A 20487-nucleotide genomic window follows, 5' to 3' on the forward strand; every position below is an offset into this window, starting at 1 on the left:
AGTTGCTCCAAGGGTGCTCTTTCCATGAACTACCCCATATGTCACACGAGGGTTGCAACATCTGCCTTATCAGGTCTGCAGGAATGGTGCTATAATGCATCACAAAAGAGAAAGATATCCCCACTTTGAACTTGAAAGCATGCAGAAGGAGTACAGTGAGGGAATAAATATGCTTCCTAACTGGGCGGCAGTCTGGATCTCATTCTCTCTCAGATTCTCTTTAAGGCTAACCCACCTGATGCCGAGGAACTGGCATATGGAATGTTTTACAGATGGCCCAGCATCAGTGACTCATATAGCTGTAGATGATTATCTGTCACACAGATGTTTCAGCCTGTACTTTTCTGCTAGCCCCATTCAGCAGTCAGCCACTCCTGGTGGCTCAGCAACAGATGTTTCCAATGCCAGTATCTCTTGCCCATTCTGAATATAAGTGGCTGGTATCTTTGCATACTTGGTCATCTTCACCCATTTTGATTGCAACCGGAGAGTGCTTGTGTGCTATAGAATGAGGAGGTGTTGTCTCGATCCCCTGTTTCGCATCATTAGCTGCAGAAATATCTATTATCAGTAAGTATGTCAATGAAGATAACGTATTTTGAGTGATAGTTGAACCGAAGAAAGTAATTAATATAATTGGTGATGTGGACAGCATCCAACAGGGTTAATTGATCAGTCCAGCCCACTGATTTAATCGCTGACCAATGGGTTCTCCATTTCAAGGTAGCCATACAATTCGTTAATGTATAAATCAATTTACACAGATACTGGTAATACCCATAGTGCAGTTGGTGGTAAAAGGCTCTGATGCTGTTTTTTTATGGGTGGGGAGGATAGTTCAGCTACAGGAGGTTCTGGGGTGGTCTTCTCCAGTATCCCTGCATCTCATCAGGTCCTCCTAGCATGACAGTTGGTGGTAGAGGACCACATAGGGAAGTGGATAGCTTACCTGGAGCTGCCTCTGAGGTAGTCTGTGCCTGCCTGTTGCTCTTTCCTGAAGTGGAGACAACTGAGGATGGTTAGATTGTGGTCTTTCTGCCCCACCACCTCTTTGGCATACAAATTTTGTAATGCACACAGTCTTCATAACACCATTCAGAGTTCTTGTTTTTGCAATCCTTCAGTTCACTGTGACTTCCACTAATAGTGCGTTGAAGTTCTCTGATATCTACATTTTGGGCCTCTGTAAAGAATCAGAGCTATTTCATCTTTTATTTCTATGTTTTCTGCCCCCACCCAATCTTCTTTCTTTGTTTCAGATACTTTCTAAATCTATTGAACAGTTAAAACAGCCCGGCAGCCTCGAAGAAGCCGAGGAAGAGCTTCATGGAGAACATTTGATGCAGGAAGAAAGAGCGCCCTCTCTTGGTAGCAGCATTAGGGATGACAGCAGTAGCATTTCTTCGGACGACAGACTGGGGCAGCCTTTAGGGGCTGTGAAGGTGAAAGAGGAACCACGGGACAGTGATGATGATATTCAAAGTCAGCAAATGGAATCTGGGGAGAAAGCTGCTTTTGTGCAACAGGTAATAGGCAAAGATTTAGCTCCAGGCTTCGTAATTAAAGTGATTATCTGAATACTCTTATAATAAGCATTTCTGAATCCTTGGTGAACAACATGTGTTTTTCTTCCCCCATCCACAGGGTTCAATTGAATTGCGTGTTTTTAGCAATCAGCAAATCTAACAACGCCAGATATGTTCACACCTTAAGCATAGTGAGAAGGTTCTTGTTAGATCGGGAAACTCTTATTGCCGTGTGAGCTTTTGGGTAATTCGTAGAGTTGGTATTCGCTCCAATGGATTCTACCACATTAGTTCTAGTGAAATGGAACTCGTTGTTGTGTGAACTTTCTGACCAGGCTACTGCTGATCAGACCTCGGAATTTCTCTTCTCTTTTGGTTTTGCTCCATTTCTAAACTTCTTTGACATCTCAATGTATACTTTTGTCAATTTGTATATAATGTACCATACTGTAGTCCTAAACACTGTTAAAAAGAAGGGGATTTACCCCTTCCTTGGTACTACCAGCCCAAATACCAGTGACCTGAGCTTTGTATATAGAATGTAACCTGGAGAAAATGAGTTGGAAGGCAAATGAAGGCCGGCATAGAACGCACTTTTAAAAACTAAATTGGTTTTCCCTATCTGTGCTACTTAATTTTATGCCCCATCTTTTTATCACTATCTTCATCTGTTTCCTTTGAGGATATTCCTCATGCGCAACATTGTGCATGATATACCTGTATTTGTGTTGAGATGGTGGTGGCAAGGAACCAAATTATGACGGTGATTGCCAATTTATTTATTCAGCAAAAGCTAAGTATCACAATAGCACACAGCCTAGCACGGAGGTTCACATGCTTATACCAGTAGCAGGGGGACACATTTGTGTTTCCAGCACCCATCTCGGGGCCAACTTTTCCCAGTACCTTCCTCTCCTAGTTGGAAAATATGTCAGCTGTTCATCCCAGAGTGCCCAGTGAAAGCCATTGAGCCTTAGTGTACTTGGTTTACCCAGACCCCTGGCCAGCCACTCCGTGTGTCAAGTACAGGGGAATGTCTAGGTCTGATTCTCTTGGGAAATTTGTCCAAGGATATCTAAAAACAGAGCAGGTTGGCAAATACTTTTCAATAATAAAACGCATGCAGTTATAGGTAGTTGCAGCTCCAGAAGGACCATAGCCTTTTTGAATGCTCTAAAATCAGAACAGCTCAGTATGTAGCAAAAGCTGCCGTTTACTTAAGCCATTGCTGTGTCAGGTCCCTGCTGTTCTCCTGCAGAAAAGTAATTGTGTGAAGGTGGACAGGAAATGCCTTATAGAAACAGGAAGTCCAAGTGATTCATGCACTGAGGAATGTAAGAGGGGGCAAAGGGAAGCAGAGGATAGGGTTTTATTCTCTGTTTTCTAAAGGGCACTCTATGAAATGATTTATTGTCAAAGAAAATAACAAAGCAAGTAGGGAAATTGTTAAGGAAGCTTTCCAGTGAAACATTTCCTTTATATTCCCTTTTGATATGTTTACTTTGTTGTAGAGGTTTACTTTTGTTAAGCTAAAGATGCATTGTATTAAGGCCCCCTTTAATATGGATAATCCAAAACTGACCTGGAATCCTTGTCAGCCACCCCCCTTATTAAAATATTTATATTTCTAAGGTATTTTAAGGTGCAGTATCTTTTTCAAAAAGAGAGCGCTGTTTTGCCAAATGGAAAAGTTGTTCTAATAAACGCACGTGGTGTTTACATTTTTATTTTCTAGAATCCCATATAAAATGCTACAAAGATACATTATCCTACTCGCAACCTCTGTATCACAAAGAGACTCGCTAACAAATCCTTCATGCTTGCTGCACCAGTAAAGATGATTTGTGCCACAGTTGACCATTTTCCTATTAATATATCATTTCAGTGTAGAAAGACATGTGTACACAAGAGACACACTGTCTTGAGTGGCAGGTGTATACATCAGGGGTCAGCAAACCTTTTCATCAGGGGACTGGTCCACTGTCCCTCAGACCTTGTTGGGGGGGGGACTATATTTTTTTAGTGGGGGAAATGAACGAATTCCTATGCCCCACAATTAACCCAGAGATGCATTTTAAATAAAAGGACATATTCTACTCATGTAAAAACACACTGATTCCCAGACCGTCCGCGGGCCAGATTTAGAAGGCGTTTGGGCCGGATCCGTCCCCCGGGCCTTAGTTTGCCTACCCATGGTATACACCTATTCCACACCCTGTGCATTTTATGACAGCAGTAGCTCATTGCATCTTTCCGTCATGTATACACACAGAAAAACAGACATGTGAGTGCTTGTCACATGTGGTGGTGTACATTCCTCCCCCACACTTTCACAGAAGAAACTCTAAAGGGAAGAATGTGGTGCTGTGTGAAGCAATTCTGACTGTTTCAAGATATTGCTTCAACACAGCGGTAGGGTTGGGCGATATATTGCTGTATAGTCCCAAACGGGTTTGAAGTCCATATCGCGATATCAGCTGCATTTGTGACCTAGCAATGATATTGCAAATCATGGTGTGTGTGTCTGTGTGCTAGGCAGAAATCACAATGTTGGGGAAACCATGAAGCCAGCCGATGCTTCTCTCGATTCCTGCTGTACCTCTTAACTCTGCCAACTCAGCTCTTCCCTGTCTCCTGCAGGGTGCAGCAAATCACAAGAGCAGGCGCCGGCAAAAATCACCATGCCAGAAAAAACATGAAGCCCGCCAATGCTTCTACATAGCTCCATCCTTATTTCAGACATCATGATATATCAGTATATTGCGATGTTTAACTGGTGATCTATCACAATGTTGAAAATCAGATATTGCCCAGCCTTACACCGCAATTGTCCAGACAGGTCATATTTTGGGAACTGGGTACACTTTCCCAACATTTGTATTCCCTGGAGTCCAGCTGAGTCAGTTGCTCAGCTGGTACTATATCCCTCTGGTTTTAAAAAGTACCTGTGATAATTAGTCTAGGAAGAAATGCCCCTACGCCATAATCCTGCTTATGTGCAACATAGCTCAGGCAGAAATATAGAAATCCACTGTTCAGACAAGCTCTTAAATGCATGCAGCCCATTTTCTTGTGTGTGTGGTGGCAGTGCAGAATGTCATGCCAATGTTTAGGAGCAAAATGCTAATTTCAGTAGAGGGCCAGCGAAAAATGTTTCCATCAGCTTTATTAGAAGATGCATGAACACCGACTTCCAGATTTAAGGGCTTTAATGTAAACAGAGAGATCATCTTCCTTCTTGAAGAAAAGTAAGAAATCTGATATTTAGATCCATAAAGTAGACATTTGTGAAAATATATTTTCCCATCTTGTACATTCTTTTTCACAGTCTGATCTTAGCCCACTCAACAAAGGATAGAGCATCTTTTAAAATACATTTTATTTGGGCGGATACCTGGATATAAGCAAACTTTTGTACAATAATATTTCAAAAATGTGTAACTGTAAATATATTTTTATAAAGAATTCAGGAGAGTTTCCCCAGTATAGCCAGTGGACTTTCATGCCACTCATTATTATTTTTTAAAGAGAGAAGTTACCTGGAACCAGTGAAAAAGGAAAACTGGGTTTACGCAACCATCTTTCTAATTGCTAATTGTCACATTTTAAATCTATTGTATTTATTATAATTTACACCTTTGGTGATCTCTTGTTTTGTGTTGTAAATATATTCTGTTTGTATGTTCCCTATTTTGCCTTCTGATACAAGTCTATATATTCCTTTCTCAAATAAAGTTTTTTTCCTCAAAAGATTCCCTTTCACATACTTGGCTTTGTGTAAACTTGATAATTCTAAGGCACTGCTTTCTCTTTGATATAGGCAAATATATTTGCTTATTATTGTGGAAGGAACAGATTTAGGAGCATGCTTTTTATTCCATTACACAAAGTCTGTTTTTGACCTGTTACTTGATCCCACTTCAGCCATTACACATTGTACAAAAATGGAAGTATCTGTGCATGTTCATTTTATCCTCATCACATTTGTCTTGAACATGTGGGTCAACCATTGCATCATCAAAAACTGCAATAACGCAAGTAAATACCAGTTTTCTGGTTATCCAGAATTTTGATAGCTAACAATTGTTACTCCAAAGTCCCCCCCCCAAAAAAAAAATATCTAAAGTGATTTATTTGCCTATGAAAAGATGTAGAAGTTTTAAGTGATGCTGATGATTAGCAGATTTGGGGTCTTTATATCTATATATAAAATGACAATGCTAAAACATCACAGGTAAGGACCTTTCCTTTGAAGATGGTTTCCTATAAGCTGGTGGGCTCAGTCTGGAACAAACTGGTTACATTTAAGTTTCAGCAAAATCAATGGGACACGTGGCCCTGGAGGCATATATAGAGTGATATAAGGCCCCTGTATCTGAACAGCATTCAGAACCCTTGTAAAAACTTTATATTCAGTCTGGTATGGGATGTGCTGCACGTCATTATCTGTGGGCAAATGGGTTGCCTAGACACTGATCCCCACTCTTTGTGGTCTTCAGATATCTTTGCATGTGTGCAATAGGTACCACAACTGGTGGTGGACTGGATAGGAAGGAACCAGAGAGCACTTCACCTTCAGTTCAAGCAAGAGTAAAATCTGAGCCAAGGGAGCTCAGTGAAGAGATTGCCCTACCTTTGGAAGCCAGCCATGCCTCCTTGGGGTGATCACCCCATTGAGGACAAGGTGGCTTTTAAAGGTGCTTCATGGAACTAGAATACTTCCACGACATTGTTATGGTCTGCATATTGTGGAAATGCATTGCTAGCATACAACTTTTAAGAAAGAGAGATCTAAAAACAGGCAAAATGTGCATAACTGGCCGACTGGACTCTGCATCTGGATATGCAAACCATCTTCTGTAGGTTCCAGCTGTTTTATAAATGGCGCTCATTTTTGCAGATGCCGCTACAAATGCTGCCATGATTCTTGGATCTTCAAGATGTTCCCTGCCAGTAACTAATGTAGGCGGAGCAATGCAATTTCATTCATTGGCAACACAGTCCTGCAATCCAATCATTCCCACCGAAGTCCTCACTGAAATAAATTCAGTCTCTTTTCAATGCAACTATGCTGTTCTTGCCATCTTCATTTCCATCCTTGAGTAACGGATGGAGTTGCATTGAATTAATGGCAAAGTCTCAACTGATTTCAATGTAACTAAATTTCACTCAACATCTTCCATTTCCATCATTGTCTGAAATCTTAGCTGCAGTGAATGAAAGGGCAAATCTTTGTTGACCAATTTCTCTGCAACTAGATGTCACACGCCATGTTCAAAATTTGTAATTCCAAGCTCTCTTTTCCCTGTTTTATCTTCACTGGCATCCTGAGGTACTTTTAGATAGATGCAGGAGATTCCATTCTCCACTCAGGAACTGACTAAGATATATTGTTCTCTCTCCTATGTATTAGATTTAAAATTTTAATACTCCAAATTAACATTTGAAATTATTTGTCCCTGCAATTTTATTGAGATACTTAGGGACCCTACCAACAGTGATGACTAATTCTCTATCAGACTGTATTAAGGTCCTGTATAGTATGGATTGGGACGCAGGTGGCACTGTGGTCTAAACCACTGAGACTTGGGCTAGCCGATCAAAAGGTTGGCGGTTTGAATCCCGGCAGCGGGGTGAGCTCCCATTGCTCGGTCCCAGCTCCTGCCAACCTAGCAGTTTGAAAGCACTCCAAAAAGTGCAAGTAGATTAATAGATACCACTCTGGCGGGAAGGTAAACGGCATTTCTGTGCGCTGCTCTGGTTTCACCAGAAGTGGCTTAGTCATGCTGGCCACTTGACCCAGAAAAACTGTCTGTGGACAAACGCTGGCTCCCTCGGCCTGTAAAGCGAGATGAGCGCCACAATCCCAGAGTCGCTCGCGACTGGACTTAGCTGTCAGGGGTCCCTTTAACTTTATAGTATGGATTAAAATTTTACTCCACTAATAAAGGTACCGGTATTTACTGTACGTTCACTTCCATGAACGAGTGTTTTCTGGGGTCACCCCTGCCTACTAGCACACTTGTTGCTTAGCTTTTTTATTTTTAAAAAAATTAAATGGTCACTTTAATAGCCAAGTTTTGCATGGGGCCAAGATCCAAAGAAGTGATGTGCATGCAAGGTTAGATGTGAGGAGAGAGAATGACACGAGTAGGTAGCCAGAGTGTCATCTCTTGCTTTGTCTGTGCTCATCTACTGTTTTACTGTTGCTAAAGAGAGGTCTGTGTTTAGATTCAAAAGTAGTTTGCTCATCTAGTTTGTGGGAACAGCTGCATGGAAAGAATGAAGTCTCAGCTGTGCTTGAGTGTCCTGAACCCCTGGCCTACCTGGCAGCAAGTCAGTATGTCAAGTCCAAAGTTCAAAGACCGGGGTCAGTCCACACAAGCAAAGTCCGAAGATCAGGAAACAAAGTCCAAGGTCAATTCAATTAAATCAAGTCCAACAGTCAGGGTACAGTCCAGAGTCATACCCCAAGCACAGTCCCATAGAGGCCTAGAAGCATCCAAGCCATGGGCAGTTGAGCAGACACAGCACCTTAGCTCTGCTTCCCTTTTGTACTTTGCCTGCTGATTGCAGCAGCTGGGCTTGATGAGGCAAGTGACCCTCACCTGTTCCAAGCCTCCACCAGCTGAGGAATCACACACCTCCTTCCGGAGCTAGCGAGCCCCACCTGGCCAGCTAGGGAGCTGGGTTGTGGGCCCTTGCTTGCCTCAACCTCCTAGAGCGTCCCTCCTGCTGCTCCCTATAGTTCAAAGCCCACTGTGATCATGGAGACAGGGGCCCCTCTGGCTCTGGTGATGGGTCCTGCTGCTCTGGTTCCTGATTCCCACCCTCCGTCACCCTGTGAGTACTTCCCCATCTCCTGCTTGCCCCGGTGTGTCCCAGTCACAGCTACACTGCTTGCCGGGATCCTCTTTCTCCTTCCCATTGTCCTGCCAGTTTATGACAATGAGCTTCTCCCTCATGGGTCCATAACAGTTATTCAGATCCCAGCCTCCAGTACCTAGAGGAAGGTACTTTAGATTTTTGCAGTAAAGTATGTAATCATTAAAAAAAGCCAACTTCAAGCTCAAGCCCAAGACTTGCCTCTCTCACTGTTTTCTTTTAAGATGTTTCCAAGAAGTATAATCCTGTAAAACACTGGGCTTACTTCAATGGGTCTACTTCCATGTGAACAGCTATAATATTGTTCTTTAAGTATTCCTGATTTTGAGGTGGTCTATAGCTGGATGATTTTGTCCTAACCTGGCTTCACAATGGGAGAGTCCTGTTGATGGACACAGGGCTGCATCATTGAACATCAGTGCTGTTACCCAGAACAGGCTCTACCATTAATCAAGTGGGGTGGCTGACTCGGACAACCGATGCTGGAGAGTGGGGAGCGGCACTGAGATTTTAAGGGGTGGTATAGCTGTGTGGCCTGTCCACTGTTAGCCTTAAAGCTAGCTTGCACACTTCAGATATGGTGGAGCATGCTGTTCCATTACCAAATTTGAAGATTCAACACCTGGTTTGATTGGCTTTGGTACGTGGAGTTGGACTTGTGGACTTTGTTCTTTGCCTCAGGCAGCACAACATCTTGGTCTCACAGTGACTACTACTTCTGGATTTCAGGGTGTTCATTACAAGTTTTGTGTTCCGTTGGTATGGTGCATTTAAAAAGAAACGACATATATTTGGCGCATTTGTGCAAGTTGCGTGCATTTCTTATTAAATGAAGTGAAATAAGTACTTAGTTTAGTGCTTTGCCAAAAGGTTATTGGGCAAACAACAGTCTTAGTGTGCCAAGCAGGGTTTTCTTTCCAAAATACATTCTTCTTTATGTTGAAACACATTTTATAATGATGGCTGAGGTTTATCATATATGAGAAATTTTCTAGACATCTCTTTTTTTCAAAATAGTAGTGATTAATCTGTTCTACCACCATGACAATCATTGATGAGGTGCTTCTTCCAAATAGGCTCGTAATCTTGGCGGATGGATCCTCTAAGCTTTACCGGTGATCTAATCTGGCACCCGCGTCTGCTGAGCAGCTGAGCTAGGAGTTCTTTACCAGCACACATTTGAGCTAGTTGTGATCATCCTCTGCCAAACAAAGCCAATGGTGACAGATTAGTTCAGCCTGCCAATGGCAATTCCACTGGAAACATCAGAAAGTGCTGATAAATCTACTACGTAGCTAAGAGCCAATATACACATCAAGAAGAAGGCATATTGTACAGCCTTCCTGGGACTCGGCTCCTTAACAATGCAAATGGGCCATCAAATGATGGAATATCTTCCCAGTCGGGAATAGGAAACCTGTAGCCCTCCAAATGTTGGACTTGGCCCACATCATCCCTAGCCACTGGCCAGGTTGGCTGAGAACTGGAGTCCAGCAACATCTGAAGGACCACAGGCTCCCATCTCTGTCCCAGCTTTCTTTAAAAATGTCTCTGTGTAGAAAACCAGCAAGTTAGGAAGAAGGCAAAGTATCTACCTGACATGCTTACTTCCTATAGGCAAGAGGCATCATCCAACCACCTGTAATTGAAGGAGCGTAGCAGCTTTGGGGAGGTTGCACCATGTACTTTCCACCACCACCACCCGCCCCCGAATGTGCAGGTCACCTCAAATGCAGTGGAACTACCTTGAACCTGCATTGAGTTTTGCATTTCAGTGCCAGGCTGGAAGTTGGGGGAAGACACCCTCATAGAAAGAATAATAGATTCATAGACTTGTAGGGTTGTAAAGGGCCACGAGGGTCCTCTAATCCAACCCTCTGCAATGCAGGAATCTTTTGCCCAACTGTTGGAAGGTTGTAGAGACCGATGGAGGAGAGACATGTTTTGTTGCAGCTGGGGCACCCAAGTTGTGCTGCTTCAGATGCACCATGGCATTTCTTCTCTCTGTGCTCCTCCCACTTGTTGGGGGAGCAATAACAGGAGAGGATGATGGCCTTGATGCCCTGCTCAAGGCCTTTTCAGAGGTATCTAGCTGGTCGGGCTATATGGATCTTTTGCCTAATCCAGCAGGACTCTTTGTATTTCTCAAAGGAGAAAGTTGTGTGAATCTCTTTTAACAATGTGTGCATCTGCACAGTTTTGACAGGGGCAGGCTACACCAATTCAGAAGGGTTCTTGAAAACACGAAACTTGAGCATTACCGATTCCCTAAAGTGTTGGATCTTGCCAATTTGACCTTGCAGCCTTCCAAATACACAGATATCCACGCAGGCCATTTGGGCACAATGGCAGGGAGTTGATGAAGGCTCTTTATTATTCTTAACTTTAACTTTTCTTTTTGTGAGCATCTTACATTTCTCAAACGATTACGCTTTTCCCAGCACTGGCCTAGCATAAAAGATTTACTGTTACAGTTTGTGTGTGGCCAGGCAGTGGCATATGGAAAACATGTTTCCTGCTATTTAATTTAATTACTCCAATCACGTGCCAGCCCCGGGCATGTCATGCTGGACCTGTGAGGCTCATTGTCTGTCAAAGAGATGGACAATATCTTGGCTTTGTTTAGTTGCTCTGCAGGCTGCAGATAAAAAAAAAAACCTGAAATGCCGACTGTTTGTTTAACCAAACTTTGCATTTTTTACCATTTGGCTTTGATTTCTTTTTTTGCTTTGCAAAAAAGAGAGAGAGGGAGAGAGAGAATGACATTTTGGCCCTGTTGAGCTGAAAGAGAAACATTAAGGATCGGAAGATGAACTGTCACATTCTGAGGTTTCCTATATGAAAAAGTTTTCTGGTTTAGAAATGAGCTTTGTTAGCAGAAATTAAAGAGACATGAATCACAGTTTATTTTAGACTCTGCTGCTAGCGTGGCACAATGTGGGGAGGGGTGGGGTGGGGAGGAAGGCCCCGGCTGTGTTTATTTCGTTATAATGAATTTAATTTTGATTTAGCTTTTGGTGGTCTGGCAGTACCACTTTGTTTTTAATTTGCCTTCATTTTTAATGCATCAAGCACCAAACGACTGCTTCCTTTTGAACTAATTCGCAGGGGTGTAGGAAGTGGTCTAGCTAGCTTACACGGGCAGGCAGCTGCTCATGGATTCACATAGAGGTTTCGTTGAACGCGTGACTTTCCACCGAGGATGAGAACCTGAGACCTTCTGCACAAAGCAGATGTCCTTCCACTGAGCTATAGCCCTTCATGGTCTACACACCGTTTTTGTGTGTGGAGATTTTTTAAATTTCATTCCGTAAGGTATATAAAACAGAGATAACAACAGATGGAAAACAAAGCTGTAAAATGGGCACATAGGAGTAAGTACAGGTATATATGGGTTAAATAACAAAGTCCAAGTGTTGGAAGCATAGCTGTCAACGTTTCCCTTTTTTAAAGGGAAAATCCCTTATTCCGAATAGGATTCCTCGCAAGAAAAGGGAAAAGTTGTACAGCTATGGTTGGAAGGTCTTCCGTTGGTAGGTCGGGATCTGCTGCTGGGTGGACTGATCTGAGGTGAGCTGCAACATCAGCACAGCCACCCATACAAATATATGGTTATTATTATTATTATTATTATTATTATTATTATTATTATTATTATTATTTACACATACATATATACCCTGCCCACCTGGCTGGGTTTCCCCAGCCACTCTGGGCGACTCCCAATAAAATATTAAAAACACAATAAAGCATCAACCATTAAAAACTTCCCCATACAGAGCTGCCTTCAGATGTCTTTTAAAAGTTGTATAGTTCTTTATCTCCTTGTCATCTGACAGGAGGGCATTTGACAGGGCGGGTGCCACTACCAAGAAGGCCCTCTGCTTGGTTCCCTGTAACCTCACTTCTCGCAGTGAAGGAACTGCCAGAAGACCCTCAGAAGTGGACCTCAGTGTCTGGGCAGAATGATGGGGGTGGAGACGCTCCTTCATGTATACTGGGCCGAGGCCGTTTAAATAAAATAAATGGATCCCCAGGTGCAACCTTGTCAGTTAAAGGTGGGTCTGATTCTGAAAAGGTTGGAGATCACCGAGTCTGACTGTAGCTCTGCAGAGTTTCAGACAGGATCCATTTCTCAGCTCAACCTGGAGATGCCAGGGACTGAATCGGGGGCCATTTGCTGTGCATTCTACTCTTCAGAAGACGGTCTTCTATTTGGAGGGCTGCTTGGTCCATGTCTGGTTTAAAGACAAAGAAGGGAGAGCAAGCAGGGCCCTTGAAGTTGTCCACCACGGGTCACCTGCTCACAGTATTTTCTCTCCCCCCCCCCCCCCCATGGTGAGATGCATTGCATTTCTGTGCAAATCACAACAGTTATTTCTGTTTTCTGTGGTTTATTATTTCTGTAAATCAGCATGGGTGGATCTAAACACAGGAATACAACCATGTTCAGTTTTATTGTGCAAATCGGTGCCCACTTTTTGGGTGGTGCTTAAATGGCTGCCCTATGTGTTTACCCCTCCACTAGCAAAATAGAAATATGGGGTGGCTTGTCTGCATATCTGTGCAGGAATAGCATGGCCATTAGAAAAATCTTACCAGCTGTCAATGTAGAGATCACACCTGTAGCCTTCAAAGCTCCGAATCTTGTGGGGCAGGAATGCAGGTATGACAACACTAGAGTCAAGCCACCACTCTTTGCGACTTGCTCACAAAAAAAACTTTTACTACCTTACCTGCCCACACATACCTGTCCTCCATTTGTGGTACATAGATGGCAGAAGGAAACTCTCCTTCAGTTTATCATGTTTTGCCTGGTTGCCTAGATATTATTTTGAATTGCCACAGGTGATCAGGCGTATAGCTATTTGCAAACTGGTCTTCAGGGTCCTGATTGTCAAGGCTGGAGGTCCACACCAATGGTAAGATTATCAAAGAAAGCTGTAGAGGATCCAGTGCGGTCCTGGAGCAACTCCACAAATGGAGCAGCTCTACAAATTCAGGTGGAATTTGGCTGTAGTTAGGAGATGTGTGTGTAAACGAAGAGCAGTTTTTTTCTGTGGGATCTCCATCTTAATATTTACCCAGCTGGTTGACGAAGTGCCTGAAAGACAAATTGACCACTGATTATTCTTCTGTTGGGAAGCCAGCTTGTAATACCACAGATAACTGCTACCACTCAAAAGGGGGAAATGGCATTTATCTCAATAAACACAGTCGTGAGGCCAGTAATGATTTAAACATAGTTTGAGAACAAATTTCTGTGTACAGCAAATTGAGCCAAAACCAAAAAATGTATAGAACGCATTCAGCCCCAATTTATTAAAGGCACTCTGTATGTTTATGTATATAAGCAAATGCAATCTCCCATCAGGAAGAAGGAGCTCAGTGGGAACAGGAACCAACTCTAAACCAATTACTCCAAGTAACCTATCGCATGGCCAATTCCCCGGGTGATTCCCATGTACCAGGCCGCAGCAAAAGTGCTAAAATTAATGATTCTAGAATAAACTCTTTGAGCCCAGACCAGGTAAAGTTAGTTGTGATTCAGGCTCACCAAAACCAATGGAACGAGTTAGCAGTGGCTGACTGAAGCCCCATTGCTTTCAGTGCAAATTTGTCAAACTGAACTTTCAGGAAAATTCACGTTGTTGACTTCAGGGAGAAGTTGAAAGGTGGCAAAACTGGGTTACGTTGAAATCGATGGCTCTTATACCCATGTTTAACTCCCGTTGATTTTAATAGGGCTTCAGCATGTCTGTCTCGGGATTATACCCTCATTTTCTTCTGTAGATTCAGTTAGATATGAACGGGAAATAAACAATAATTCAGTTACTTATGAGCACAGCCCAAGAGGGGCCATCTCAGTGGGAGGCGTTATGGATACAGAAGCTCTCAGGTTCAATCTCCAGAATCTGTAGGTTACAGCTGGAGAAAGGCTCCTGTTTAAAGGAGATATGCTGCCAGTCAGTGTACACAGTACTGAGCTTCGATGGCTCAATGGTTTCACTCATTATAAGGCTGTGTTCTTTTGATCCAGTTTCTAAACCAGCAGGACTCACCATGCTGCTTAGATGGAAACAGCACTGCTTGCCAGCAGAGGTGTGTGATACCCGGTCATGACCTGGATAGGATGTCCCAATTTTCATCAGAGAAATGTTGGAGGGTATGGATAATCAGGGTGGATAATGGGGTGCAGGTTTACTAAAAAGGAGGTCTTGTGGACTCTGTTAACCATCTACTGAGGTCCAGCTCCAAGGGCCTTCTGGAGGTTCCCTCACTGCGAGAAGTGAGGTTACAGGGAACCAGGCAGAGGGCCTTCTCGGTAGTGGCTCCAGCCCTGTGGAACACCCTCCCATCAGATTTCTAGGAAATAAACAACCATCTGACTTTTAGAAGACATCTTAAGGCAACCCTGTTTAGGGAAGTTTTTAATGTTTGGTGTTTTATCATGTTTTTAATATTCTGTTGGGAGCTACCCAGGGTGGCTGGGGAAACCCAGCCAGATGGGTAGGGTATAAATTATTATTATTATTATTATTATTATTATTATTATTATTATTATATCCAACTCTCCAATTCCCATCAGCCCCAGCTAGCATGGCTAATAGTGAGGGCTGATGGGAGCTGCTCCTCACTACTTTAGTCCACAAAGTGAAAATGGAACTGGAAAGAATATAGGAAAATGACATAAAGACAGAGGTGAAGAAGCCTGGGGGGCTGACTACAGCCCTCCAAGCAGCACTGCCAGGTCCTTGAGGGAATTACCATCACTGGCCTTGCTCCCCCTCCCCTCCCCACCACAGTGCTTCTGACTGGCTGGAATGTGCCCTTGAACTCCTACAACGCCTCTGACGGAGAATAGAGAGGCGTGAGCTTGTGTAGAAACTAGCCTGTAGCCCGAAGAGGGATTTAACAACCAGTCCCTCTTCCCAAGGAACTCTGGGAAGTGCAGTTCTTTAAAGGGAACAGGGAGCTCCTAAGAACTCTCAATGCCCTTAGTTCCCAGAATTCTTTGGGGGTGGGGGTGGAGCCATGACTGTTGAAAGTAGTATCACAGTACTTGAAGGCTATGTTGCGAATGTGGCTCTAATGAAATTTGCCCGGCATCCAGTTTAGATGTGATCACAGCTATCAGCTGTAGCAGAATAAATGGAGGCAGTAAGAGGGCACAGGTGATCAGCATAACACAGGCAAATGGACTACAGGAAGGAAGCCATTGCTGGTTTGGGGTCCAAGGAAACAATAACCTTCCCTCACTCATCCCTGTTCCCAGTAGCCGCTTTTTGTACTCTTTTGGCTATAGAAGATACCTAACAAACTGGTGACTCTGCGAGGAGTTTCTGGAAATCTTTTTCTGCGGCTAACACAGAAGGTCTCTGCACGTTGCTCTCTTGCCATTCCAGCTTCCAACGTTTTTTAAATGATCTGTGATTGAACCTTCCTTTGAAGATAATTTATGGAGGGAGCAGCTCGCTACCTTCTTTGTGGTTCACCACAACTTCTAGAAAGGTTAGTGGGAGTGCACTAAAATAATAGGACAGGCTTGGGCTCAGCCTAGCCTTGGCTCCTGCGAAACTGCTGCACACGTGTTTCTGTGGTCTCTCTGCGTAATAGGTACAAATGCAAACACAGCTATCCCAAGGATGTGTGTGTCTGGGCGAAGAGACAGACAAGGTTGTGCATTTACCTTGCAAATACAGATTTTAGCAGCGTTAAGTTGAGGTTTGGATGTCAAACTTCCTTAGAGCTAAAAACCAAAACCCCATAACCTTGTGGAATGTAAGCAGAAAAGTAGTCCTGTTATCTTAGGTGCCACCTAGTAGCATTGTTAGAGTTCAGTGGCAATGCTGTCAAAATATTTTGGAAATGGCAAATGGTTTTTTCATCAATCCAGGTGGTTTTTCTTTTCTTTTCGTGAGGGGGTGAGGAACACTCATTTGTCACCAGTAGTTCAAAGGCCACGTTAAATTCCATGTTCAATGGAAACAAATCTCTGACCACAACCCTCCAGGAAATATTATTCAAGGGGGACTATTATTTAACGGGATTTATAGATTGCTTAATCACCCACAACCTCCAAGGGGTTTTCATAGAATGTAAAATGTTCATTAAATCCCCCCAACCCCCGATAAAATCAAAGGCTGAAAGCAAGCTAACCTAAAATTAAGCAAAGTATAAGAAAAGTATAAAATATAATTCTATAATAAAATTGTACGACTTGATTGGCTTTCCTTATCAACACATTTTTAGCAGGTGCCTAAAAACAATATAGCAAAGGTGTTTGCCTAGCACAGGTGACAGAGAATGCAGGTGATATAGCTAAGAGATGCTGCCACACTGAAGACATGCTGAAGGTGCCATGTTCAATCCCTGGCTTGTTATTTAAAAGTTATTGAAGTAAAGGATATCAATGGCTACCAGCCTTAATGGCTCTGCTCTGCCTCCATGGTCAGAGACTGTATGTTTCTGAATACCAGTTGCTGGAAACCTCAAGAGAGGAGAAGCCTCTTGTGTTCAGGCCCTGCTGCCCTGCTTGCCCAGGCCAGTGACCCATCTAGTCCAGCATACTCTTGTCTTCTTACATTCTTAAGTATGGCATTTCAGATGATGGGAAAGATAACGGCATGAAATGGTGAAGAAATCACTGTTAGAATAGACAGGGCTGGACTAGATGGGCCTATGGTCTGATCTGAGCTGGCTGAGAAAACTTCCTATGTCAAATATATTTGCATTACCACATGATGATAAGTGAGGGCATGGATTTGTTTGCTGACATCTTGATTGCCAAAGGGGGCGAATTCTGTAAGGTGGTGCCTCCTTGCTACAGCTGTATTTTGAGCAGAATGCCTAGTTCCATTCTCAGGAAGGAAGGTCTTTGGGTGGCCCTGTGGAGGTTGCAATCTCCAAGTCTATCCTACCTCCCAAAGGTAGGATAGGTATGTTGGTCTGATCTTCTTAAAACACACACACACAGAGAGAGAGAGAGAGAGAGAGAGAGAGAGAGAGAGGGAGGGAGGAAGGAAGGAAGGAAGGAAGGAAGGAAGGAAGGAAGGAAGGAAGGAAGGAAGGAAGGAAGGAAGGAAGGAAGAAAGGAAGAAAGAAAGAAAGAAAGAAAGAAAGAAAGAAAGAAAGAAAGAAAGAAAGAAAGAAAGAAAGAAAGAAAGAAAGAAAGAAAGAAAGAAGCAAATGTGTCAAATGCTTCTTGCATCTCTAATTCTGTTTTGGAATAAATCACTTAGTTTAAGGAATATGATACTAATGTTTTCTAGGGATGGGAGAGAAATTAGTTCGGTCCATGTTTTAATGCAAAACTAGCTAATTTGCACTTTCTGAACCCATACGCCAACACAAATGCAGCTATTCTTTGACATCTTCTTTCTCAGAATTCTGCAGTGTCCTCCAAACTCCCCTCCCCAAAGTGTACAAAAAATGTGCACACTGATAAAATAATGTGCAAAATTAATTATATTAGGGGAGATTACTTGCAATGATGCATATCTTGAGCAAATCTGCCTGCAAAAAGGAGTAAGAAATATGTGCATAAGCCCAGACTAATATTCCTGTGGACTTATTTTTTGGGGGGGAGGGGGGGAGCAAACAGCTATGGAAATGGCATGAACTGAAGTAGAGATTAGAAAATGGAAACTGAAAGTGACCAAGCCGTTCAGTTCGTCCATTACACTCTAGCCAAAAATTTGGTTCCAGATCCACCTGGTTAAAAAGCCGATGAGAGCAGGAGGTGTAAGCATTATGTTTTATCCATAGTCTTATACAATATTGTGTGTACTTAAATCCTGCTGATAACAGGGGGCTTCAATGTGCAAAAAGAGCCCTGATGGATCAGGTCTAAGCCTCATCTGGTCCAACATCCTCTTCTCACAGCAGCCAGGCAGACACCTCCCATAACCGAGGGCAGGATTGTAGGACTCGAAAGCAAAGCAGCCTGTTTTTTACTGGTCTAAGCCAGAAATGTGAAAGGTGGGTGGGCCGAGGTTATGAAATACAATTCAAGATGTTTTGAAAGAAGAGGGCCTAGGAGCTGCACCTACAGCATGTTCTCGTGGCAACCGACCCCTTTGCGGAAACCATTGTAATATCTGGGCTTAGGCACTGGAGGTAGTGAGTGATGTCCAAGATGAGAGATTTATAGCATATGCTGAGCATAACGGTATGGGCAGGTTTGGCTGCCAAATGGGACTGTGATTTAAAGAGGGCATTTAAAGAGGGCGCCTTTGGTCTGATAGGTGGTGTATTTGTTCGGTGGCTAGAATTCACTCAAGGAAGGGTGGTTTATTATTATCGTTCTATTTGATGCCCTGGCCAACGATAACTGGGGAAATGGAGAGATCCAAATTGTCCAGCTTTTGGTGAGAGGACGGAATGAAATACTTGGCTACGGAGGGGATGGGGAGCCAAATTTCATGGCGCTGTGGAGTGGCTCGGTTCAGAGAACACTTATGTGGTTTATCACCTTTCGAAAAAGAACCAACGAGCCCAAATCGTGGCAATTTGAAGTAGCAAGCAGTGTTCTTTTCCTTTGAGGGAAGGCTGCCTAAAACGGAGGAGACAGCGATTTTGGAACATGTCCCTGAACTTTTACCAAAAAATGTGGGGGGGGGGGGGCTCTTACTACTAGCTTGGCTTCACTTTTGAGATCACTGCCTACTTTTAAATCCTTTTAGCAAGACCTCACTCAGTTCGGGTGACCCGCATGAATCACTGCGGAGGAAATCAATGCACTCTCCCTTTGCACACACACACAACCGCTCCCCCATTCCCAATCTGGTTTGGATTTGATTTTTAGCATCAGAAATATAAACAGAAGCAAAACGTTTCATAAGATCACAGGATACGACTGCAATTCAGCTTAATACAGCTGTGAGAGTACCTTGAGCTGGAAAGCGCTTGTAATTCTTAGAAAGAAAAGATGTGTCTGCTATGACCCAGAACTGTATCTTTGAACTTTGACTGGGACTCTCGGTTTGCCCAGGAGAACAAAGTTATGCATTTAACATCTTAGCCTAGTAAATCATCGGCTTAATGGGTTCGCCTTTTCGGACTCCCCTTTATAGCTGATGCTAGTCTTTAGCGATAATGTCTGTATTCCTTCTCTCTCACGTAGCATTCTCCTGAGCAGACTCTTTGGAGTGGGGCTTTAGAACTGGCAAATATCTTAGCAACTCATACTAAGCTTTAATGATGACAACACACAAAGGCATCTGAGGCCTTTGGGTAGGAAGTTTAGGCAAAAGGGAGGGCTTCAGGGTGTTTGCTGTGAAAGAAAGAATAAACCAAATCCTTGGTTTTTCTCTCCAGTTTCAAAACATTCTATACTGTTTGCGACAGAATTCCCTAAGAATTAAATTTTTAATGATGATAATAATAACAATAGAAAGAAAGCGTTGTGCATTTTGGTAAACACCCGGACTGATATATGAGCTTCTCTTTGTATAATGACCAGTTCATAGCAAGAACGTTCCAAAAATTGCTTCTACACAGTCTCCCACATCGCAGGAAGGTGATATTGAAAATGGATTGAATGTACTGAAAAACAGATACAGGAAAGGATAGAAACCCATCCCTGGCTTTATTAATTTATTTATTTTCACATACCCCCACCAATTTCAAGATGTGTGCAGTTTCCCTGCACAACCATTTCATGCTTAAACGAAACCTACAAATGGGCTTTACTAGTTCACCCACTGCTGACTTTCCTACCTGCCCATGCATATGTGGGTCACTTCAGAGACACTCCAGCGTGAATTGCAAATGCCTCTTGTATCATGAAACGAAAACACCCGTGTATTGACTTAAATGCTTACACACACGCATGAGTTGAGTTTTATGTGCAAATAGGGCCCGTATAACTAGGGGTGGTGAGACAAAAGCAGTGCTATTATCCCCCTTGTGAGAAGGAGGCGCGGCCAAATGTACAACAAATTTTTGGGACGGGGTGACTCTTAAACTGACTCTGCCCTCCTCTTTCAAGAAGTGTTTTCTGAAAGAGAAGGAAATACAGTGGTACCTCAGGTTAAGTACTTAATTTGTTCCGGAGGTCCGTACTTAACCTGAA

The 20487-nt window shown here is 43.1% G+C and overlaps 1 protein-coding gene across 8 annotated transcripts in view; it reads left to right on the forward strand.

Moving 5' to 3' along the window:
• HDAC9 (histone deacetylase 9) overlaps nt 1-20487 on the forward strand; it is a 422950-nt gene that overhangs the window by 238771 nt on the left and 163692 nt on the right. For 7 of the 8 annotated variants that reach the window (XM_077936990.1, XM_077936988.1, XM_077936989.1 and 4 more), the window contains one exon: nt 1260-1526. In XM_077936990.1, the coding sequence (XP_077793116.1) occupies nt 1260-1526 (267 nt within the window). Of the gene's footprint in view, nt 1-1259; nt 5279-20487 lie in introns of those variants that run through there. The other variant, XM_077936993.1, reaches the window with a different exon arrangement.

This window comes from Podarcis muralis, chromosome 12 (genome assembly GCF_964188315.1).
Source record: "Podarcis muralis chromosome 12, rPodMur119.hap1.1, whole genome shotgun sequence".
NCBI classification, from domain to species: domain Eukaryota; kingdom Metazoa; phylum Chordata; class Lepidosauria; order Squamata; family Lacertidae; genus Podarcis; species Podarcis muralis.